General features: G+C 44.4%; 1 protein-coding gene across 1 annotated transcript in view; it reads left to right on the forward strand.

Moving 5' to 3' along the window:
• Nucleotides 1-17822, forward strand: part of LOC121556447 (mitogen-activated protein kinase kinase kinase 3-like) — a 184291-nt gene extending 166469 nt beyond the window's left edge. Inside the window, exons 15-17 of the mRNA XM_045221430.1 lie at nucleotides 8565-8694; nucleotides 15709-15886; nucleotides 16111-17822. Coding sequence (XP_045077365.1) covers nucleotides 8565-8694; nucleotides 15709-15886; nucleotides 16111-16339 — 537 coding nt within the window. The 3' untranslated portion in view covers nucleotides 16340-17822. The remainder of the gene's footprint in view (nucleotides 1-8564; nucleotides 8695-15708; nucleotides 15887-16110) is intronic.
• Nucleotides 17823-21350: the final 3528 nt, after the last annotated feature.

A 21350-nucleotide genomic window follows, 5' to 3' on the forward strand; every position in this document is an offset into this window, starting at 1 on the left:
TGGCTGACCCTGTAAAACAACACATTACACTGCACCTATCATACTACTATGGCTGACCCTGTAAAACAACACATTACACTGGACCTATCATACTACTATGGCTGACCCTGTAAAACAACACATTACACTGGACCTATCATACTACTATGGCTGACCCTGTAAAACAACACATTACACTGGACCTATCATACTACTATGGCTGACCCTGTAAAACAACACATTACACTGGACCTATCATACTACTATGGCTGACCCTGTAAAACAACACATTACACTGCACCTATCATACTACTATGGCTGACCCTGTAAAACAACACATTACACTGGACCTATCATACTACTATGGCTGACCCTGTAAAACAACACATTACACTGGACCTATCATACTACTATGGCTGACCCTGTAAAACAACACATTACACTGGACCTATCATACTACTATGGCTGACCCTGTAAAACAACACATTACACTGGACCTATCATACTACTATGGCTGACCCTGTAAAACAACACATTACACTGGACCTATCATACTACTATGGCTGACCCTGTAAAACAACACATTACACTGGACCTATCATACTACTATGGCTGACCCTGTAAAACAACACATTACACTGGACCTATCATACTACTATGGCTGACCCTGTAAAACAACACATTACACTGGACCTATCATACTACTATGGCTGACCCTGTAAAACAACACATTACACTGGACCTATCATACTACTATGGCTGACCCTGTAAAACAACACATTACACTGCACCTATCATACTACTATGGCTGACCCTGTAAAACAACACATTACACTGCACCTATCATACTACTATGGCTGACCCTGTAAAACAACACATTACACTGGACCTATCATACTACTATGGCTGACCCTGTAAAACAACACATTACACTGGACCTATCATACTACTATGGCTGACCCTGTAAAACAACACATTACACTGGACCTATCATACTACTATGGCTGACCCTGTAAAACAACACATTACACTGGACCTATCATACTACTATGGCTGACCCTGTAAAACAACACATTACACTGCACCTATCATACTACTATGGCTGACCCTGTAAAACAACACATTACACTGGACCTATCATACTACTATGGCTGACCCTGTAAAACAACACATTACACTGGACCTATCATACTACTATGGCTGACCCTGTAAAACAACACATTACACTGGACCTATCATACTACTATGGCTGACCCTGTAAAACAACACATTACACTGGACCTATCATACTACTATGGCTGACCCTGTAAAACAACACATTACACTGGACCTATCATACTACTATGGCTGACCCTGTAAAACAACACATTACACTGGACCTATCATACTACTATGGCTGACCCTGTAAAACAACACATTACACTGCACCTATCATACTACTATGGCTGACCCTGTAAAACAACACATTACACTGGACCTATCATACTACTATGGCTGACCCTGTAAAACAACACATTACACTGGACCTATCATACTACTATGGCTGACCCTGTAAAACAACACATTACACTGGACCTATCATACTACTATGGCTGACCCTGTAAAACAACACATTACACTGGACCTATCATACTACTATGGCTGACCCTGTAAAACAACACATTACACTGGACCTATCATACTACTATGGCTGACCCTGTAAAACAACACATTACACTGGACCTATCATACTACTATGGCTGACCCTGTAAAACAACACATTACACTGGACCTATCATACTACTATGGCTGACCCTGTAAAACAACACATTACACTGGACCTATCATACTACTATGGCTGACCCTGTAAAACAACACATTACACTGGACCTATCATACTACTATGGCTGACCCTGTAAAACAACACATTACACTGGACCTATCATACTACTATGGCTGACCCTGTAAAACAACACATTACACTGGACCTATCATACTACTATGGCTGACCCTGTAAAACAACACATTACACTGGACCTATCATACTACTATGGCTGACCCTGTAAAACAACACATTACACTGGACCTATCATACTACTATGGCTGACCCTGTAAAACAACACATTACACTGGACCTATCATACTACTATGGCTGACCCTGTAAAACAACACATTACACTGGACCTATCATACTACTATGGCTGACCCTGTAAAACAACACATTACACTGGACCTATCATACTACTATGGCTGACCCTGTAAAACAACACATTACACTGGACCTATCATACTACTATGGCTGACCCTGTAAAACAACACATTACACTGGACCTATCATACTACTATGGCTGACCCTGTAAAACAACACATTACACTGGACCTATCATACTACTATGGCTGACCCTGTAAAACAACACATTACACTGGACCTATCATACTACTATGGCTGACCCTGTAAAACAACACATTACACTGGACCTATCATACTACTATGGCTGACCCTGTAAAACAACACATTACACTGGACCTATCATACTACTATGGCTGACCCTGTAAAACAACACATTACACTGCACCTATCATACTACTATGGCTGACCCTGTAAAACAACACATTACACTGGACCTATCATGGCTGACCCTGTAAAACAACACATTACACTGGACCTATCATACTACTATGGCTGACCCTGTAAAACAACACATTACACTGGACCTATCATACTACTATGGCTGACCCTGTAAAACAACACATTACACTGGACCTATCATACTACTATGGCTGACCCTGTAAAACAACACATTACACTGGACCTATCATACTACTATGGCTGACCCTGTAAAACAACACATTACACTGGACCTATCATACTACTATGGCTGACCCTGTAAAACAACACATTACACTGGACCTATCATACTACTATGGCTGACCCTGTAAAACAACACATTACACTGGACCTATCATACTACTATGGCTGACCCTGTAAAACAACACATTACACTGGACCTATCATACTACATGGCTGACCCTGTAAAACAACACATTACACTGGACCTATCATACTACTATGGCTGACCCTGTAAAACAACACATTACACTGCACCTATCATACTACTATGGCTGACCCTGTAAAACAACACATTACACTGGACCTATCATACTACTATGGCTGACCCTGTAAAACAACACATTACACTGCACCTATCATACTACTATGGCTGACCCTGTAAAACAACACATTACACTGGACCTATCATACTACTATGGCTGACCCTGTAAAACAACACATTACACTGGACCTATCATACTACTATGGCTGACCCTGTAAAACAACACATTACACTGGACCTATCATACTACTATGGCTGACCCTGTAAAACAACACATTACACTGGACCTATCATACTACTATGGCTGACCCTGTAAAACAACACATTACACTGGACCTATCATACTACTATGGCTGACCCTGTAAAACAACACATTACACTGCACCTATCATACTACTATGGCTGACCCTGTAAAACAACACATTACACTGGACCTATCATACTACTATGGCTGACCCTGTAAAACAACACATTACACTGGACCTATCATACTACTATGGTTGACCCTGTAAAACAACACATTACACTGCACCTATCATACTACTATGGCTGACCCTGTAAAACAACACATTACACTGGACCTATCATACTACTATTGCTGACCCTGTACAAAAACACATTACACTGCACCTATCATACTACTATGGCTGACCCTGTAAAACAACACATTACACTGGACCTATCATACTACTATGGCTGACCCTGTAAAACAACACATTACACTGGACCTATCATACTACTATGGCTGACCCTGTAAAACAACACATTACACTGGACCTATCATACTACTATGGCTGACCCTGTAAAACAACACATTACACTGGACCTATCATACTACTATGGCTGACCCTGTAAAACAACACATTACACTGGACCTATCATACTACTATGGCTGACCCTGTAAAACAACACATTACACTGGACCTATCATACTACTATGGCTGACCCTGTAAAACAACACATTACACTGGACCTATCATACTACTATGGCTGACCCTGTAAAACAACACATTACACTGGACCTATCATACTACTATGGCTGACCCTGTAAAACAACACATTACACTGCACCTATCATACTACTATGGCTGACCCTGTAAAACAACACATTACACTGGACCTATCATACTACTATGGCTGACCCTGTAAAACAACACATTACACTGGACCTATCATACTACTATGGCTGACCCTGTAAAACAACACATTACACTGGACCTATCATACTACTATGGCTGACCCTGTAAAACAACACATTACACTGCACCTATCATACTACTATGGCTGACCCTGTAAAACAACACATTACACTGGACCTATCATACTACTATGGCTGACCCTGTAAAACAACACATTACACTGGACCTATCATACTACTATGGCTGACCCTGTAAAACAACACATTACACTGGACCTATCATACTACTATGGCTGACCCTGTAAAACAACACATTACACTGGACCTATCATACTACTATGGCTGACCCTGTAAAACAACACATTACACTGCACCTATCATACTACTATGGCTGACCCTGTAAAACAACACATTACACTGGACCTATCATACTACTATGGCTGACCCTGTAAAACAACACATTACACTGGACCTATCATACTACTATGGCTGACCCTGTAAAACAACACATTACACTGGACCTATCATACTACTATGGCTGACCCTGTAAAACAACACATTACACTGGACCTATCATACTACTATGGCTGACCCTGTAAAACAACACATTACACTGGACCTATCATACTACTATGGCTGACCCTGTAAAACAACACATTACACTGGACCTATCATACTACTATGGCTGACCCTGTAAAACAACACATTACACTGGACCTATCATACTACTATGGCTGACCCTGTAAAACAACACATTACACTGCACCTATCATACTACTATGGCTGACCCTGTAAAACAACACATTACACTGCACCTATCATACTACTATGGCTGACCCTGTAAAACAACACATTACACTGGACCTATCATACTACTATGGCTGACCCTGTAAAACAACACATTACACTGCACCTATCATACTACTATGGCTGACCCTGTAAAACAACACATTACACTGGACCTATCATACTACTATGGCTGACCCTGTAAAACAACACATTACACTGCACCTATCATACTACTATGGCTGACCCTGTAAAACAACACATTACACTGGACCTATCATACTACTATGGCTGACCCTGTAAAACAACACATTACACTGGACCTATCATACTACTATGGCTGACCCTGTAAAACAACACATTACACTGGACCTATCATACTACTATGGCTGACCCTGTAAAACAACACATTACACTGGACCTATCATACTACTATGGCTGACCCTGTAAAACAACACATTACACTGGACCTATCATACTACTATGGCTGACCCTGTAAAACAACACATTACACTGGACCTATCATACTACTATGGCTGACCCTGTAAAACAACACATTACACTGGACCTATCATACTACTATGGCTGACCCTGTAAAACAACACATTACACTGGACCTATCATACTACTATGGCTGACCCTGTAAAACAACACATTACACTGGACCTATCATACTACTATGGCTGACCCTGTAAAACAACACATTACACTGGACCTATCATACTACTATGGCTGACCCTGTAAAACAACACATTACACTGGACCTATCATACTACTATGGCTGACCCTGTAAAACAACACATTACACTGCACCTATCATACTACTATGGCTGACCCTGTAAAACAACACATTACACTGGACCTATCATACTACTATGGCTGACCCTGTAAAACAACACATTACACTGGACCTATCATACTACTATGGCTGACCCTGTAAAACAACACATTACACTGGACCTATCATACTACTATGGCTGACCCTGTAAAACAACACATTACACTGGACCTATCATACTACTATGGCTGACCCTGTAAAACAACACATTACACTGCACCTATCATACTACTATGGCTGACCCTGTAAAACAACACATTACACTGCACCTATCATACTACTATGGCTGACCCTGTAAAACAACACATTACACTGGACCTATCATACTACTATGGCTGACCCTGTAAAACAACACATTACACTGCACCTATCATACTACTATGGCTGACCCTGTAAAACAACACATTACACTGGACCTATCATACTACTATGGCTGACCCTGTAAAACAACACATTACACTGGACCTATCATACTACTATGGCTGACCCTGTAAAACAACACATTACACTGCACCTATCATACTACTATGGCTGACCCTGTAAAACAACACATTACACTGCACCTATCATACTACTATGGCTGACCCTGTAAAACAACACATTACACTGGACCTATCATACTACTATGGCTGACCCTGTAAAACAACACATTACACTGGACCTATCATACTACTATGGCTGACCCTGTAAAACAACACATTACACTGCACCTATCATACTACTATGGCTGACCCTGTAAAACAACACATTACACTGGACCTTTCATACTACTATGGCTGACCCTGTAAAACAACACATTACACTGGACCTATCATACTACTATGGCTGACCCTGTAAAACAACACATTACACTGCACCTATCATACTACTATGGCTGACCCTGTAAAACAACACATTACACTGGACCTATCATACTACTATGGCTGACCCTGTAAAACAACACATTACACTGCACCTATCATACTACTATGGCTGACCCTGTAAAACAACACATTACACTGGACCTATCATACTACTATGGCTGACCCTGTAAAACAACACATTACACTGGACCTATCATACTACTATGGCTGACCCTGTAAAACAACACATTACACTGGACCTATCATACTACTATGGCTGACCCTGTAAAACAACACATTACACTGGACCTATCATACTACTATGGCTGACCCTGTAAAACAACACATTACACTGGACCTATCATACTACTATGGCTGACCCTGTAAAACAACACATTACACTGGACCTATCATACTACTATGGCTGACCCTGTAAAACAACACATTACACTGCACCTATCATACTACTATGGCTGACCCTGTAAAACAACACATTACACTGCACCTATCATACTACTATGGCTGACCCTGTAAAACAACACATTACACTGGACCTATCATACTACTATGGCTGACCCTGTAAAACAACACATTACACTGGACCTATCATACTACTATGGCTGACCCTGTAAAACAACACATTACACTGGACCTATCATACTACTATGGCTGACCCTGTAAAACAACACATTACACTGGACCTATCATACTACTATGGCTGACCCTGTAAAACAACACATTACACTGGACCTATCATACTACTATGGCTGACCCTGTAAAACAACACATTACACTGGACCTATCATACTACTATGGCTGACCCTGTAAAACAACACATTACACTGGACCTATCATACTACTATGGCTGACCCTGTAAAACAACACATTACACTGGACCTATCATACTACTATGGCTGACCCTGTAAAACAACACATTACACTGGACCTATCATACTACTATGGCTGACCCTGTAAAACAACACATTACACTGCACCTATCATACTACTATGGCTGACCCTGTAAAACAACACATTACACTGCACCTATCATACTACTATGGCTGACCCTGTAAAACAACACATTACACTGGACCTATCATACTACTATGGCTGACCCTGTAAAACAACACATTACACTGCACCTATCATACTACTATGGCTGACCCTGTAAAACAACACATTACACTGCACCTATCATACTACTATGGCTGACCCTGTAAAACAACACATTACACTGGACCTATCATACTACTATGGCTGACCCTGTAAAACAACACATTACACTGCACCTATCATACTACTATGGCTGACCCTGTAAAACAACACATTACACTGGACATATCATACTACTATGGCTGACCCTGTAAAACAACACATTACATTGGACATATCATACTACTATGGCTGACCCTGTAAAACAACACATTACACTGGACATATCATACTACTATGGCTGACCCTGTAAAACAACACATTACACTGCACCTATCATACTACTATGGCTGACCCTGTAAAACAACACATTACACTGGACCTATCATACTACTATGGCTGACCCTGTAAAACAACACATTACACTGGACCTATCATACTACTATGGCTGACCCTGTAAAACAAATATGGACCATACAGTTCCTGACCTGGCTTGTTGACCTTTTTGGCTTGTTGACCTGTCTGTCTGTCTGACCTGTCTGTCTGTCTGACCTGTCTGTCTGTCTGACCTGTCTGTCTGTCTGTCCTGTCTGTCTGTCTGACCTGTCTGTCTGACCTGTCTGTCTGTCTGACCTGTCTGTCTGTCTGACCTGTCTGTCTGACCTGTCTGTCTGTCTGACCTGTCTGTCTATCTAACCTGTCTGACCTGTCTCTCTCTGTCTGTCTGTCTATCTCAGGGCTCCATTAAGGACCAGTTGAAGGCATACGGGGCGCTGACAGAGAAGGTGACACGGCGTTACACCAGACAGATCCTCCAGGGTGTCTTCTACCTGCACAGCAACATGATCGTACACAGAGATATCAAAGGTCCAGTCACACTGACAGACTTACAGGATGGTGTGTCAAATCAATTCTGTGTCAAGTCAAATCCCATTTTATTCCTAAACAGCAAGTGAAGTGATTACTTAAGGTCCCTTCCCAACAAAGCAGAGAGAAAACTGAGGAACAATATATTGAACAAAATGACTGGCAGGACAATGGGCCTCCGGATCTTATCACAGTATCTCTGTGCATTCAAATTTCCATCGATAAAATGCAATTGTGTTCATTGTCTGTAGTTTATGCCGTCACCACCAGGAGGCACTCTGTTCACAGCTTTGACATCAGCAAACCACTCGCCCACACGACGCCATACACGTGGTCTGCGGTTGTGAGGCCGGTTGGACGTACTGCCAAATTCTTTAAAACAATGTTGGCGGTGGCTTATGGTAGAGAAATGAACATTCAATATTCTGGCAACAGCTATGGTGGACATTGCTGCAGTCAGCATGCCAATTGCACACTCCTCAAAACTTGAGACATCTGTGGCATTGTGTTGTGTGACAAAACTGCACATTTTAGAGTGGCCTTTTATTGTCCCCAGCACAAGGCGTGCCTTTTAATCATGCCTTTTAATCAGCTTCTTGATATGACACACCTGTCAGGTGGATGGATTATCTTGACAAAGGAGAAATGCTGACTAACAGGGATGTAAACAAATTTGTGCACAAAATCTGAGAGAAATAAGCTTTTTGTGTGTATGGAACATTTCTGGGATCTTTTATTTCAGCTCATGAAACCTGGGACCAACACTTCACATGTTGCGTTTATATTTTAGTTCTGTGTAGAAAAGTAAACACATAATAATATAAGTAATAATAAATACTTTAATGAGTAGCGATAACTTGGCTACATGGGGTACAAGTATCGAGTCGATGTGCAGGGGTACGAGGTATTTGAGGTAGGCTTGAATACCTCCATATAGCTAGCGATATACAGTGCAAGCAGCTAGTTGCCGCACAACCGACCTGGCGTTAGAACTCTGACCTTCGGCTAAAAAATAGGTTAGCATTATCAGAAATGCTACAAGAAGGTAACGTTAGCACGTCGTTGGTTCTTAAAAGGAAAGACATGAGCACGTGAGAGCGATAAATAATACATTTAATAAAAACTGTTGCAATTTTTTTTTATCCAGTGGTCACTGTATGGACCCTATAGTATCGTTTTAATCCGACATCTAGAATTTGAGCTAGGTAGGCACAAGAAATACTCTTAAAAATGAATCGCTAACAACTATGTTAAGAAATCCGGTATGTGGTTCTCGGTAATAACCGGACGGCTCATGACGAGAGGCGTGGAGTGTGTTGTGTACCTCCAATCAAGTTGATGTGCGAATTTTCATCGAGATTTGTGTCATATTGGATTAGGTATGATGGTAGGGAGATTTGAATTTAACATTGAGCTTCAACCAATACCTATCGTCACATCTATAATACGCTACATGACCAACAGTATGTGGACATCTCCTCGTCCAACATCTCATTCCAAAATCATGGGCATTAATATGGAGTTGGTCCCCCCTTTGCTGCTATAACAGCCTCCACTCTTCTGGGAAGGCTTTCCACTAGATGTTGGAACATTGCTACAGGGACTTGCTTCCATTCAGCCACAAGAGCATTAGTGAGGTCGGGCACTGATGTTGGGCGATTAGGCCAGGCTTGCAGTCGGCGTTCCAATTCATCCCAAAGGTGTTCAATGGGGTTGAGGTCAGGGCTCTGTGCAGGCCAGTCAAGTTCTTCCACACCGATCTTGACAAACCATTTCTGTATGGACCTCGCTTTGTGCACAGGGGCATTGTCATGCTGAAACAGGAAAGGGCCTTCCCCAAACGGATGCTACAAAGTTGGAAGCACAGAGTCGTCTAGAATGTCATTGTATGCTGTAGTGTTAAGATTTCCCTTCACTGGAACTAAGGGGCCTAGCCCGAACCATGAAAAACAGCCCCAGACCATTATTCCTCCTCTACCAAACTTTACAGTTGGCACTATGCATTGGGGCAGGTAGCGTTCTCCTGGCATCTGCCAAACCCAGATTTGTCCGTCGGACTGTCAGATGGTATAGCGTGATTCATCACTCCAGAGAACACATTTCCACTGCTCCAGAGTCCAATGGCGGCGAGCTTTACACCGCTCCAGCCAACGCTTGGCATTGTGCATGGTGATCTTAGGCTTGTGTGCGACTGCTCAGCCATGGAAACGCATTTCATGAAGGTCCTGACAAAGTTATTGTGCTGACGTTGCTTCCAGAGGCAGTTTGATACTCAGTAGTGAGTGTTGCAACCGAGGACAGACAAATTTTACGCGCTACGCACTTCAGCACTCGGCGGTCCCGTTCTGTGAGCTTTTGTGGCCATTCTACTGCAAATGTTTGTCTATGGAGATTGCATGGCTGTGTGCTCGATTTTATAAACCTGTCAGCAACGGGTGTGGCTGAAATAGCCGAATCCATCGATTTGAAGTTGTGTCCACTTACTTTTGTATATATAATGTATGCACATATAACTAGGAATGAAGTGACTAGGCAACAGGATAGATACAGTAGCAGCAGCGTATGTGATGAGTCAAAAATGTTAGTGCAAAAAGGGTAAATGCAGATAGTCCTGGTAGCTATTTTCTGGGCCTTCCTCTGACACCGCCTGGTATAGAGGTCCTGGATGGCAGGAAGCTCGGCCACAGTGATGTACTGGGCCATACACACTACCCTCTACCCGGATGCCGAGCAGTTGCCATATCATTTTTACATTTACATTTCAGTCATTTAGCAGACGCTCTTATCCAGAGCGACTTACAGGAGCAATTAGGGTTAAGTGCCTTGCTCAAGGGCATATCGACACATTTTTCACCTAGTCAGCTCGGGGATTAGAACCAGCGACCTTTCGGTTACTGGCACAACGCTCTTAACCACTAAGCTACCTGCCGCCCCTGATACCAAGCTGTGATGCAGCCAGTCAAGATGCTCTCTGGTGCAGCTGTAGAACATTTTGAGGATCTGAGGGCCCATGCCCAATCTTTTCAGCCACCAGAGGGGGAATAGGCATTGTCGTGCCCTCTTCACGACTGTGTTGGTGTGTGTGGACCATGATAGATCCTTAGTAATGTGGAAATTGAGGAACTTGAAGCTCTCAACCTTCTCCACTGCAGCCCCGTCGATGTGAATGGGGGCGTGCTCGGCCCTCCGTTTCCTGTAGTCCACAATCATCTCTTTGTCTTACTGACGTTGAGGGAGAGGTTGTTGTCCTGATACCACACTGCCAGGTCTCTGACCTCCTCCCTACAGGCTGTCTCATCGTTGTCGATGATCAGGCCTGCCACTGTTGTGTCGTCAGCAAATATGATGATGGTGTTGGAGTCGTGCCTGGCCACGCAGTCGTGGGTGAACAGGGAGTACAGGAGGGGACTGAGCACGCACCCCTGAGGGGTCCCCGTGTTGAGGATCAGCGTGGCAGATGTGTTGTTACCTACCCTTACCACCTGGGGGCGGCCCGTCAGGAAATCCAGGATCCAGTTGCAGAGGGAGGTGTTTAGTCCCAGGATCCTTAGCTTAGTGATGAGCTTTGAGGGCACTATGGTGTTGAACGCTGAGCTGTAGTCAATGAACAGCATTCTCACATAGGTGTTCCTCTTGTCCAGGTTGGAAAGGGCAGTGTGGAGTGCAATAGAGATTGCTTGAGCTGTGAATATGTTGGGGGGGTGTACAGCAACATGAGGTAACTACACTACATCGGTCAGGCATACTTTACTGTCTGACCCCCTTCACCCTTCCACCAGAGCTATCCTAACTTTACTGTCCTGACCCCCTTCACCCTTCCACCAGAGCTATCCTAACTTTACTGTCTGACCCCCTTCACCCTTCCACCAGAGCTATCCTAACTTTACTCTCTGACCCCCTTCACCCTTCCACCAGAGCTACAGAGCTATCCTAACTTTACTGTCCTGACCCCCTTCACCCTTCCACCAGAGCTATCCTAACTTTACTCTCTGACCCCCTTCACCCTTCCACCAGAGCTATCCTAACTTTACTGTCTGACCCCCTTCACCCTTCCACCAGAGCTATCCTAACTTTACTCTCTGACCCCCTTCACCCTTCCACCAGAGCTATCCTAACTTTACTGTCTGACCCCCTTCACCCTTCCACCAGAGCTACAGTATCCTAACTTTACTGTCCTGACCCCCTTCACCCTTCCACCAGAGCTATCCTAACTTTACTGTCTGACCCCCTTCACCCTTCCACCAGAGCTATCCTAACTTTACTGTCCTGACCCCCTTCACCCTTCCACCAGAGCTATCCTAACTTTACTGTCTGACCCCCTTCACCCTTCCACCAGAGCTACAGTATCCTAACTTTACTGTCCTGACCCCCTTCACCCTTCCACCAGAGCTATCCTAACTTTACTGTCTGACCCCTTCACCCTTCCACCAGAGCTACAGTATCCTAACTTTACTGTCCGACCCCCTTCACCCTTCCACCAGAGCTACAGTATCCTAACTTTACTGTCCTGACCCCCTTCACCCTTCCACCAGAGCTATCATAACTTTACTGTCTGACCCCCTTCACCCTTCCACCAGAGCTATCCTAACTTTACTGTCTGACCCCCTTCACCCTTCCACCAGAGCTATCCTAACTTTACTGTCTGACCCCCTTCACCCTTCCACCAGAGCTATCCTAACTTTACTCTCTGACCCCCTTCACCCCTTCCACCAGAGCTATCCTAACTTTACTGTCTGACCCCCTTCACCCTTCCACCAGAGCTATCCTAACTTTACTGTCTGACCCCCTTCACCCTTCCACCAGAGCTACAGTATCCTAACTTTACTGTCTGACCCCCTTCACCCTTCCACAAGAGCTACAGTATCCTAACTTTACTGTCTGACCCCCTTCACCCTTCCACCAGAGCAACAGTATCCTAACTTTACTGTCTGACCCCCTTCACCCGTCCACCAGAGCTATCCTAACTTTACTGTCTGACCCCCTTCACCCTTCCACCAGAGCTACAGTATCCTAACTTTACTGTCTGACCCCCTTCACCCTTCCACCAGAGCTATCCTAACTTTACTGTCTGACCCCCTTCACCCTTCCACCAGAGCTATCATAACTTTACTGTCTGACCCCCTTCACCCTTCCACCAGAGCTATCCTAACTTTACTGTCTGACCCCCTTCACCCTTCCACCAGAGCTAATCGTAACTTTACTGTCCTGACCCCCTTCACCCTTCCACCAGAGCTATCCTAACTTTACTGTCTGACCCCCTTCACCCTTCCACCAGAGCTATCCTAACTTTACTGTCTGACCCCCTTCACCCTTCCACCAGAGCTACAGTATCCTAACTTTACTGTCCTGACCCCCTTCACCCTTCCACCAGAGCTATCCTTACTTTACTGTCTGACCCCCTTCACCCTTCCACCAGAGCTATCCTAACTTTACTGTCTGACCCCCTTCACCCTTCCACCAGAGCTATCCTAACTTTACTGTCTGACCCCCTTCACCCTTCCACCAGAGCTACAGTATCCTAACTTTACTGTCCTGACCCCCTTCACCCTTCCACCAGAGCTACAGTATCCTAACTTTACTGTCTGACCCCCTTCACCCTTCCACCAGAGCTATCCTAACTTTACTGTCTGACCCCCTTCACCCTTCCACCAGAGCTATCCTAACTTTACTGTCTGACCCCTTCACCCTTCCACCAGAGCTACAGTATCCTAACTTTACTGTCTGACCCCCTTCACCCTTCCACCAGAGCTATCCTAACTTTACTGTCTGACCCCTTCACCCTTCCACCAGAGCTATCATAACTTTACTGTCTGACCCCTTCACCCTTCCACCAGAGCTATCCTAACTTTACTGTCTGACCCCTTCACCCTTCCACCAGAGCTATCCTAACTTTACTGTCTGACCCCCTTCACCCTTCCACCAGAGCTATCCTAACTTTACTGTCTGACCCCCTTCACCCTTCCACCAAAGCTATCCTAATTTTTCTGTCTGACCCCCTTCACCCTTCCACCAGAGCTATCCTAACTTTACTGTCTGACCCCTTTCACCCTTCCACCAGAGCTATCCTAACTTTACTGTCTGACCCCCTTCACCCTTCCACAAGAGCTATCCTAACTTTACTGTCCTGACCCCCTTCACCCTTCCACCAGAGCTATCCTAACTTTACTCTCCTGACCCCCTTCACCCTTCCACGACCCCCTTCACCCTTCCACCAGAGCTATCCTAACTTTACTGTCTGACCCCCTTCACCCTTCCACCAGAGCTATCCTAACTTTACTGTCCTGACCCCCTTCACCCTTCCACCAGAGCTATCCTAACTTTACTGTCTGACCCCCTTCACCCTTCCACCAGAGCTATCCTAACTTTACTGTCTGACCCCCTTCACCCTTCCACAAGAGCCCGTGATAGGTCCCCTGTCTGCCTGTCACTGGGAGGGGGGGCCTCTAAGCCCGTTGTTTGGTCACTGGGAGGGGGGGCCTCTAAGCCCGTGATAGGTCCCCTGTCTGCCTGCCTGTCACTGGGAGGGGGGGCCTCTAAGCCCGTGAGCCTCTGCCTGCTGTCCTGGGAGGGGGGCCTCTAAGCCCGTGATAGGTCCCCTGTCTGCCTGTCACTGGGAGGGGGGGCCTCTAAGCCCGTGATAGGTCCCCTGTCTGCCTGTCACTGGGAGGGGGGGCCTCTAAGCCCGTGATAGGTCCCCTGTCTGCCTGTCACTGGGAGGGGGGGCCTCTAAGCCAAGCCCTTCTGCCTGCCTGCAGGGGGGCCTCTAAGCCTGTGATAGGTCCCCTGTCTGCCTGTCACTGGGAGGGGGGGCCTCTAAGCCCGTGATAGGTCCCCTGTCTGCCTGCCTGCCACTGGGAGGGGGGGCCTCTAAGCCCATGATAAGTCCAGTGTCGATGGCAGATAACTATTTGTAGCTACTTTCTCTACTGTGTGTGAAAAAGTGGAACTATATGGTCCATGTGTCAAGAGACTAGTGGTAGTATTTCCCTTCATACTAACTCTGTTGTCCTCTAGGTGCCAACATCCTGAGAGACTCTACTGGCAACATAAAGCTGGGGGACTTTGGTGCCAGTAAACGCATCCAGACCATCTGTATGTCAGGAACTGGCATCAAATCAGTCACCGGCACACCTTACTGGATGAGTCCAGAAGTCATCAACGGAGAAGGATACGGACGCAAAGCTGATGTCTGGTAAAGAAGCTTAGGACTCATGATACAGTCAGACCTTTTTTAGTGCCATTCACACTTTTACAAAAACATTTTGCGATATCAATGTTTTTTTGTTAAAGAAATACCTGTTTTTATTGCCTTGTTGAAGAATATACACTGATGTTAAAGTTGATTTATTTATTGTTTGTTTCCTGATGTAGTCGATGAAGTTGGTCTGTCTCCTTAAAGGTTTTTCTGTCTGTCAGGTCTGTGGCATGCACGGTGGTGGAAATGCTTACCCAGAAGCCTCCCTGGGCAGAATACGAGGCCATGGCAGCCATCTTTAAGATTGCCACGCAGCCCACCAATCCCCTCCTCCCTGAGGGCGTGTCCGAGTCCGCCCGGGACTTTGTGCGCCAGGTGTTCATAGAGGAGAAGTGGCGTCCCACGGCCGAGAACCTCCTCTCACACCCCTTCGTCCAGGGGGGGTTCTGACCCTGACCCTTGACCTTTGACCCCTCCCCAGGGCCACCCTGCCTTCCAGGCCTCCAGGGGCCAGAGGACCCCCCACAGCTCCAGTCCTCCAGTCCTCCAGTCCTGCCCCATAGACCCTCACCAGTCTCTGCCTTCAGAGGGCATGATGTGCCCTAGTCTCTCTCATTAGCCAACTGACCCCAGGCCTGATCATAACCTGAGGCCCAGTCTCTCTCCTCCACCAGACAGCTGACCCCAGACCTGATCATAACCTGACCCCAGTCTCTCTCCTCCACCAGCTAACTGACCCCAGACCTGATCAAAAGCTGGTCAATAGCAGACCACCCATAAAGGGAGGGCAGACCACTCATAGCCCTCCACTCTCTCCCATGCAGCTTTGAATGCCTTGTTGGAGGGGGTGTCAGCTAGCTACTTAGCTAGTGTTGGTGTGTTTTCTACATGGTCCGAAGAGGCAGCAGCAAAACCAGAAGGGAGGATTATAGTCTCTGAGCTGCAGGCAGAACTCTGGTCTCAGATCAGAAGGGAGGATTATAGTCTCTGAGCTGCAGGCAGAACTCTGGTCTCAGATCAGAAGGGAGGATTATAGTCTCTGAGCTGCAGGCAGAACTCTGGTCTCAGACCTGCCATGAAATACAATCAGCATCCACAACTAGTCTGACACTTCCTTTTACACTGATCACCTTTTATATTCCACCTGCATTGTGATCACTGATCACCCTTTATATTCTAACTGTTAGGTTAAGAGCAAACGATGAAAATCCATCCCAGGGCTGTAAGGTAGTCAGCTAATGTCCCTGTTGCCTTTGAGTAATATTCTGCTTCAAAAAGGGGGATTGTGAACTATTTGTTGTAATACATTCGAGATGAACAGTCACCTTAACAGTTGATGTCTATATTTTGACCTGAGATATGTAAATGTAGTTTTTTCTTTGCCAAACGCCTTACAATGACAAGTTGTAAAATAGCCTTTTTGTACATTTACAGAATGACCCTGTTTCTACAACATAGCACTCCTTCTAATTCGGAAAGAGACCATTGCACTTTTTATACCATGTATTCAGTAGGTGCCCCAATGCAGGATAATCAACAGAGAAAAATAAATACTGTATTTGAATGAGAGAAATGTTGGTTATTCCACTGTTTGGAGAAAAATACCAAACATTTGTATTGTTGTGAATGGTTACTCAACGTGTATAAGCAAGCAATACTCCTACGCTGACCAGTCTGTTCAAATCCATGTTTGTGCCATGTTTCGTTCTATCCCAGTGTATTGTTCATCAGCACAGAACTGTCCAGAGAGAGTTCAGTAATACTCCTTGCTCTTCCCAGAGTTGGAAACAAAAATAACCCCCATCTAGAACTTGGATTTCTCAGCCAGTGAATCTCTCCAGTAGCCTGAAATCCAGAAGCTGTTCTGTGACAACTTTCCACTCCATGTACTCCGTGCTGTTTGGGATGACAAGGAGTGGAACGTTGGTGTAGCCCATGGGGATGTGTGAAACGTACTCTTCAGCCTGAAGTGTCCCCGCTTGCGCCAGTGAAGAGCTAGCTTTTCGCGTGGCGCCGACTGGTAAGATGCTTCAGGAGTGCAGTCACGTGTGCTAGCAAGACAGAGGTCCTGAGTTCCTGCCAGGTATGGGCCGAATCGGGAGGAAGTGGTACTCGTTAAGCAAGCAGCGTGACGTCCTTTACATTAGCACAAATAGAACTTGGATTTCTCAGCCAGTGTATCACTCCAGTGCCCTTGCCTGCTGTAGATAGGGGTCTACCTGTACCGAGCACCTGCCCCTTTGCCCTCCCACTCGCCAAGTGGCGTTTTCACTGGTGGTATAATAATTATAATTTCTGTTGTTGTTCTGAACCCACTGCCCCCAAGTTGATGTGCTTTTTTCATTTTGAGCAGCTGCCCCTGAAAGATCTGTACATGGCCCTGCTGTAGGCTGTCCTCACGTCTACTGGCAGCGTGGTGCAACCTGTACACTTGCTACTGCATGGGACCTAATGGGAATCTAATGGAAAGACTGTTCTCAATGTTTTAATAACTAGTCTGATTGAACAGCAACATCCCACAGGTCCAGGCGTTACATCATATCAAACCAAACATGAATCAATACTATCACCATATTGCCTTGAGTTGCATGATTCAGTCCTCAGCATGATTGTCCTCAGAATGATTCAGTGCTCAGCATGATTGTCATCAGTCCTCAGAATTATTCAGTCCTAAACATGATTCAGTCCTAAACATGATTCAGTCCTCAGTCCTCAGCATGATTCAGTCCTCAGCATGATTCAGTCTTCAGCATGATTCACTAGACTGTATCTGATGGTTCATTAGACACTATCTGATGGTTCATTAGACTGTATCTGATGGTTCATTAGACACTATCTGATGGTTCATTAGACTGTATCTGATGGTTCATTAGACTGTATCTGATGGTTCATTAGACTGTATCTGATGGTTCATTAGACTGTATCTGATGGTTCATTAGACTGTATCTGATGGTTCATTAGACTGTATCTGATGGTTCATTAGACTGTATCTGATGGTTCATTAGACTGTATCTGATGGTTCATTAGACTGTATCTGATGGTTCATTAGACTGTATCTGATGGTTCACTAGACTGTATCTGATGGTTCACTAGACTGTATCTGATGGTTCACTAGACTGATGGTTCATTAGACTGTATCTGATGGTTCATTAGACTGTATCTGATGGTTCACTAGACTGTATCTGATGGTTCATTAGACTGTATCTGATGGTTCACTAGACTGATGGTTCATTAGACTGTATCTGATGGTTCACTAGACTGTATCTGATGGTTCATTAGACTGTATCTGATGGTTCATTAGACTGTATCTGATGGTTCATTAGACTGTATCTGATGGTTCACTAGACTGATGGTTCATTAGACTGTATCTGATGGTTCACTAGACTGTATCTGATGGTTCACTAGACTGTATCTGATGGTTCACTAGACTGATGGTTCACTAGACTGATGGTTCACTAGAATGTATCTGATGGTTCACTAGACTGTATCTGATGGTTCACTAGACTGATGGTTCACTAGACTGATGGTTCACTAGAATGTATCTGATGGTTCACTAGACTGTATCTGATGGTTCACTAGACTGTATCTGATGGTTCACTAGACTGTATCTGATGGTTCGCTAGACTGTATCTGATGGTTCACTAGACTGATGGTTCATTAGACTGTATCTGATGGTTCACTAGACTGTATCTGATGGTTCATTAGACTGTATCTGATGGTTCACTAGACTGTATCTGATGGTTCATTAGACTGTATCTGATGGTTCATTAGACTGTATCTGATGGTTCATTAGACTGTATCTGATGGTTCACTAGACTGTATCTGATGGTTCACTAGACTGTATCTGATGGTTCACTAGACTGATGGTTCACTAGACTGATGGTTCACTAGAATGTATCTGATGGTTCACTAGACTGTATCTGATGGTTCACTAGACTGTATCTGATGGTTCACTAGACTGTATCTGATGGTTCACTAGACTGTATCTGATGGTTCGCTAGACTGTATCTGATGGTTCACTAGACTGATGGTTCATTAGACTGTATCTGATGGTTCACTAGACTGATGGTTCACTAGACTGTATCTGATGGTTCATTAGACTGTATCTGATGGTTCACTAGACTGTATCTGATGGTTCATTAGACTGTATCTGATGGTTCAATAGACTGTATCTGATGGTTCACTAGACTGTATCTGATGGTTCGCTAGACTGATGGTTCACTAGACTGTATCTGATGGTTCACTAGACTGTATCTGATGGTTCATTAGACTGTATCTGATGGTTCACTAGACTGTATCTGATGGTTCATTAGACTGTATCTGATGGTTCATTAGACTGTATCTGATGGTTCACTAGACTGTATCTGATGGTTCATTAGACTGTATCTGATGGTTCATTAGACTGTATCTGATGGTTCACTAGACTGTATCTGATGGTTCATTAGACTGTATCTGATGGTTCACTAGACTGTATCTGATGGTTCACTAGACTGTATCTGATGGTTCACTAGACTGATGGTTCATTAGACTGTATCTGATGGTTCATTAGAATGTATCTGATGGTTCACTAGACTGTATCTGATGGTTCACTAGACTGATGGTTCATTAGACTGTATCTGATGGTTCACTAGACTGTATCTGATGGTTCACTAGACTGTATCTGATGGTTCACTAGACTGTATCTGATGGTTCACTAGACTGATGGTTCACTAGAATGTATCTGATGGTTCACTAGACTGTATCTGATGGTTCACTAGACTGTATCTGATGGTTCACTAGACTGATGGTTCACTAGAATGTATCTGATGGTTCACTAGACTGTATCTGATGGTTCACTAGACTGTATCTGATGGTTCACTAGACTGTATCTGATGGTTCATTAGACTGTATCTGATGGTTCACTAGACTGTATCTGATGGTTCGCTAGACTGTATCTGATGGTTCGCTAGACTGTATCTGATGGTTCACTAGACTGATGGTTCATTAGACTGTATCTGATGGTTCACTAGACTGTATCTGATGGTTCATTAGACTGTATCTGATGGTTCATTAGACTGTATCTGATGGTTCATTAGACTGTATCTGATGGTTCATTAGACTGTATCTGATGGTTCATTAGACTGTATCTGATGGTTCATTAGACTGTATCTGATGGTTCATTAGACTGTATCTGATGGTTCATTAGACTGTATCTGATGGTTCATTAGACTGTATCTGATGGTTCACTAGACTGATGGTTCATTAGACTGTATCTGATGGTTCACTAGACTGTATCTGATGGTTCACTAGACTGTATCTGATGGTTCATTAGACTGTATCTGATGGTTCATTAGACTGTATCTGATGGTTCATTAGACTGTATCTGATGGTTCATTAGACTGTATCTGATGGTTCATTAGACTGTATCTGATGGTTCACTAGACTGATGGTTCACTAGACTGTATCTGATGGTTCACTAGAC

This window comes from Coregonus clupeaformis, chromosome 7 (assembly GCF_020615455.1).
Source record: "Coregonus clupeaformis isolate EN_2021a chromosome 7, ASM2061545v1, whole genome shotgun sequence".
Taxonomy (NCBI): Eukaryota; Metazoa; Chordata; class Actinopteri; order Salmoniformes; family Salmonidae; genus Coregonus; species Coregonus clupeaformis.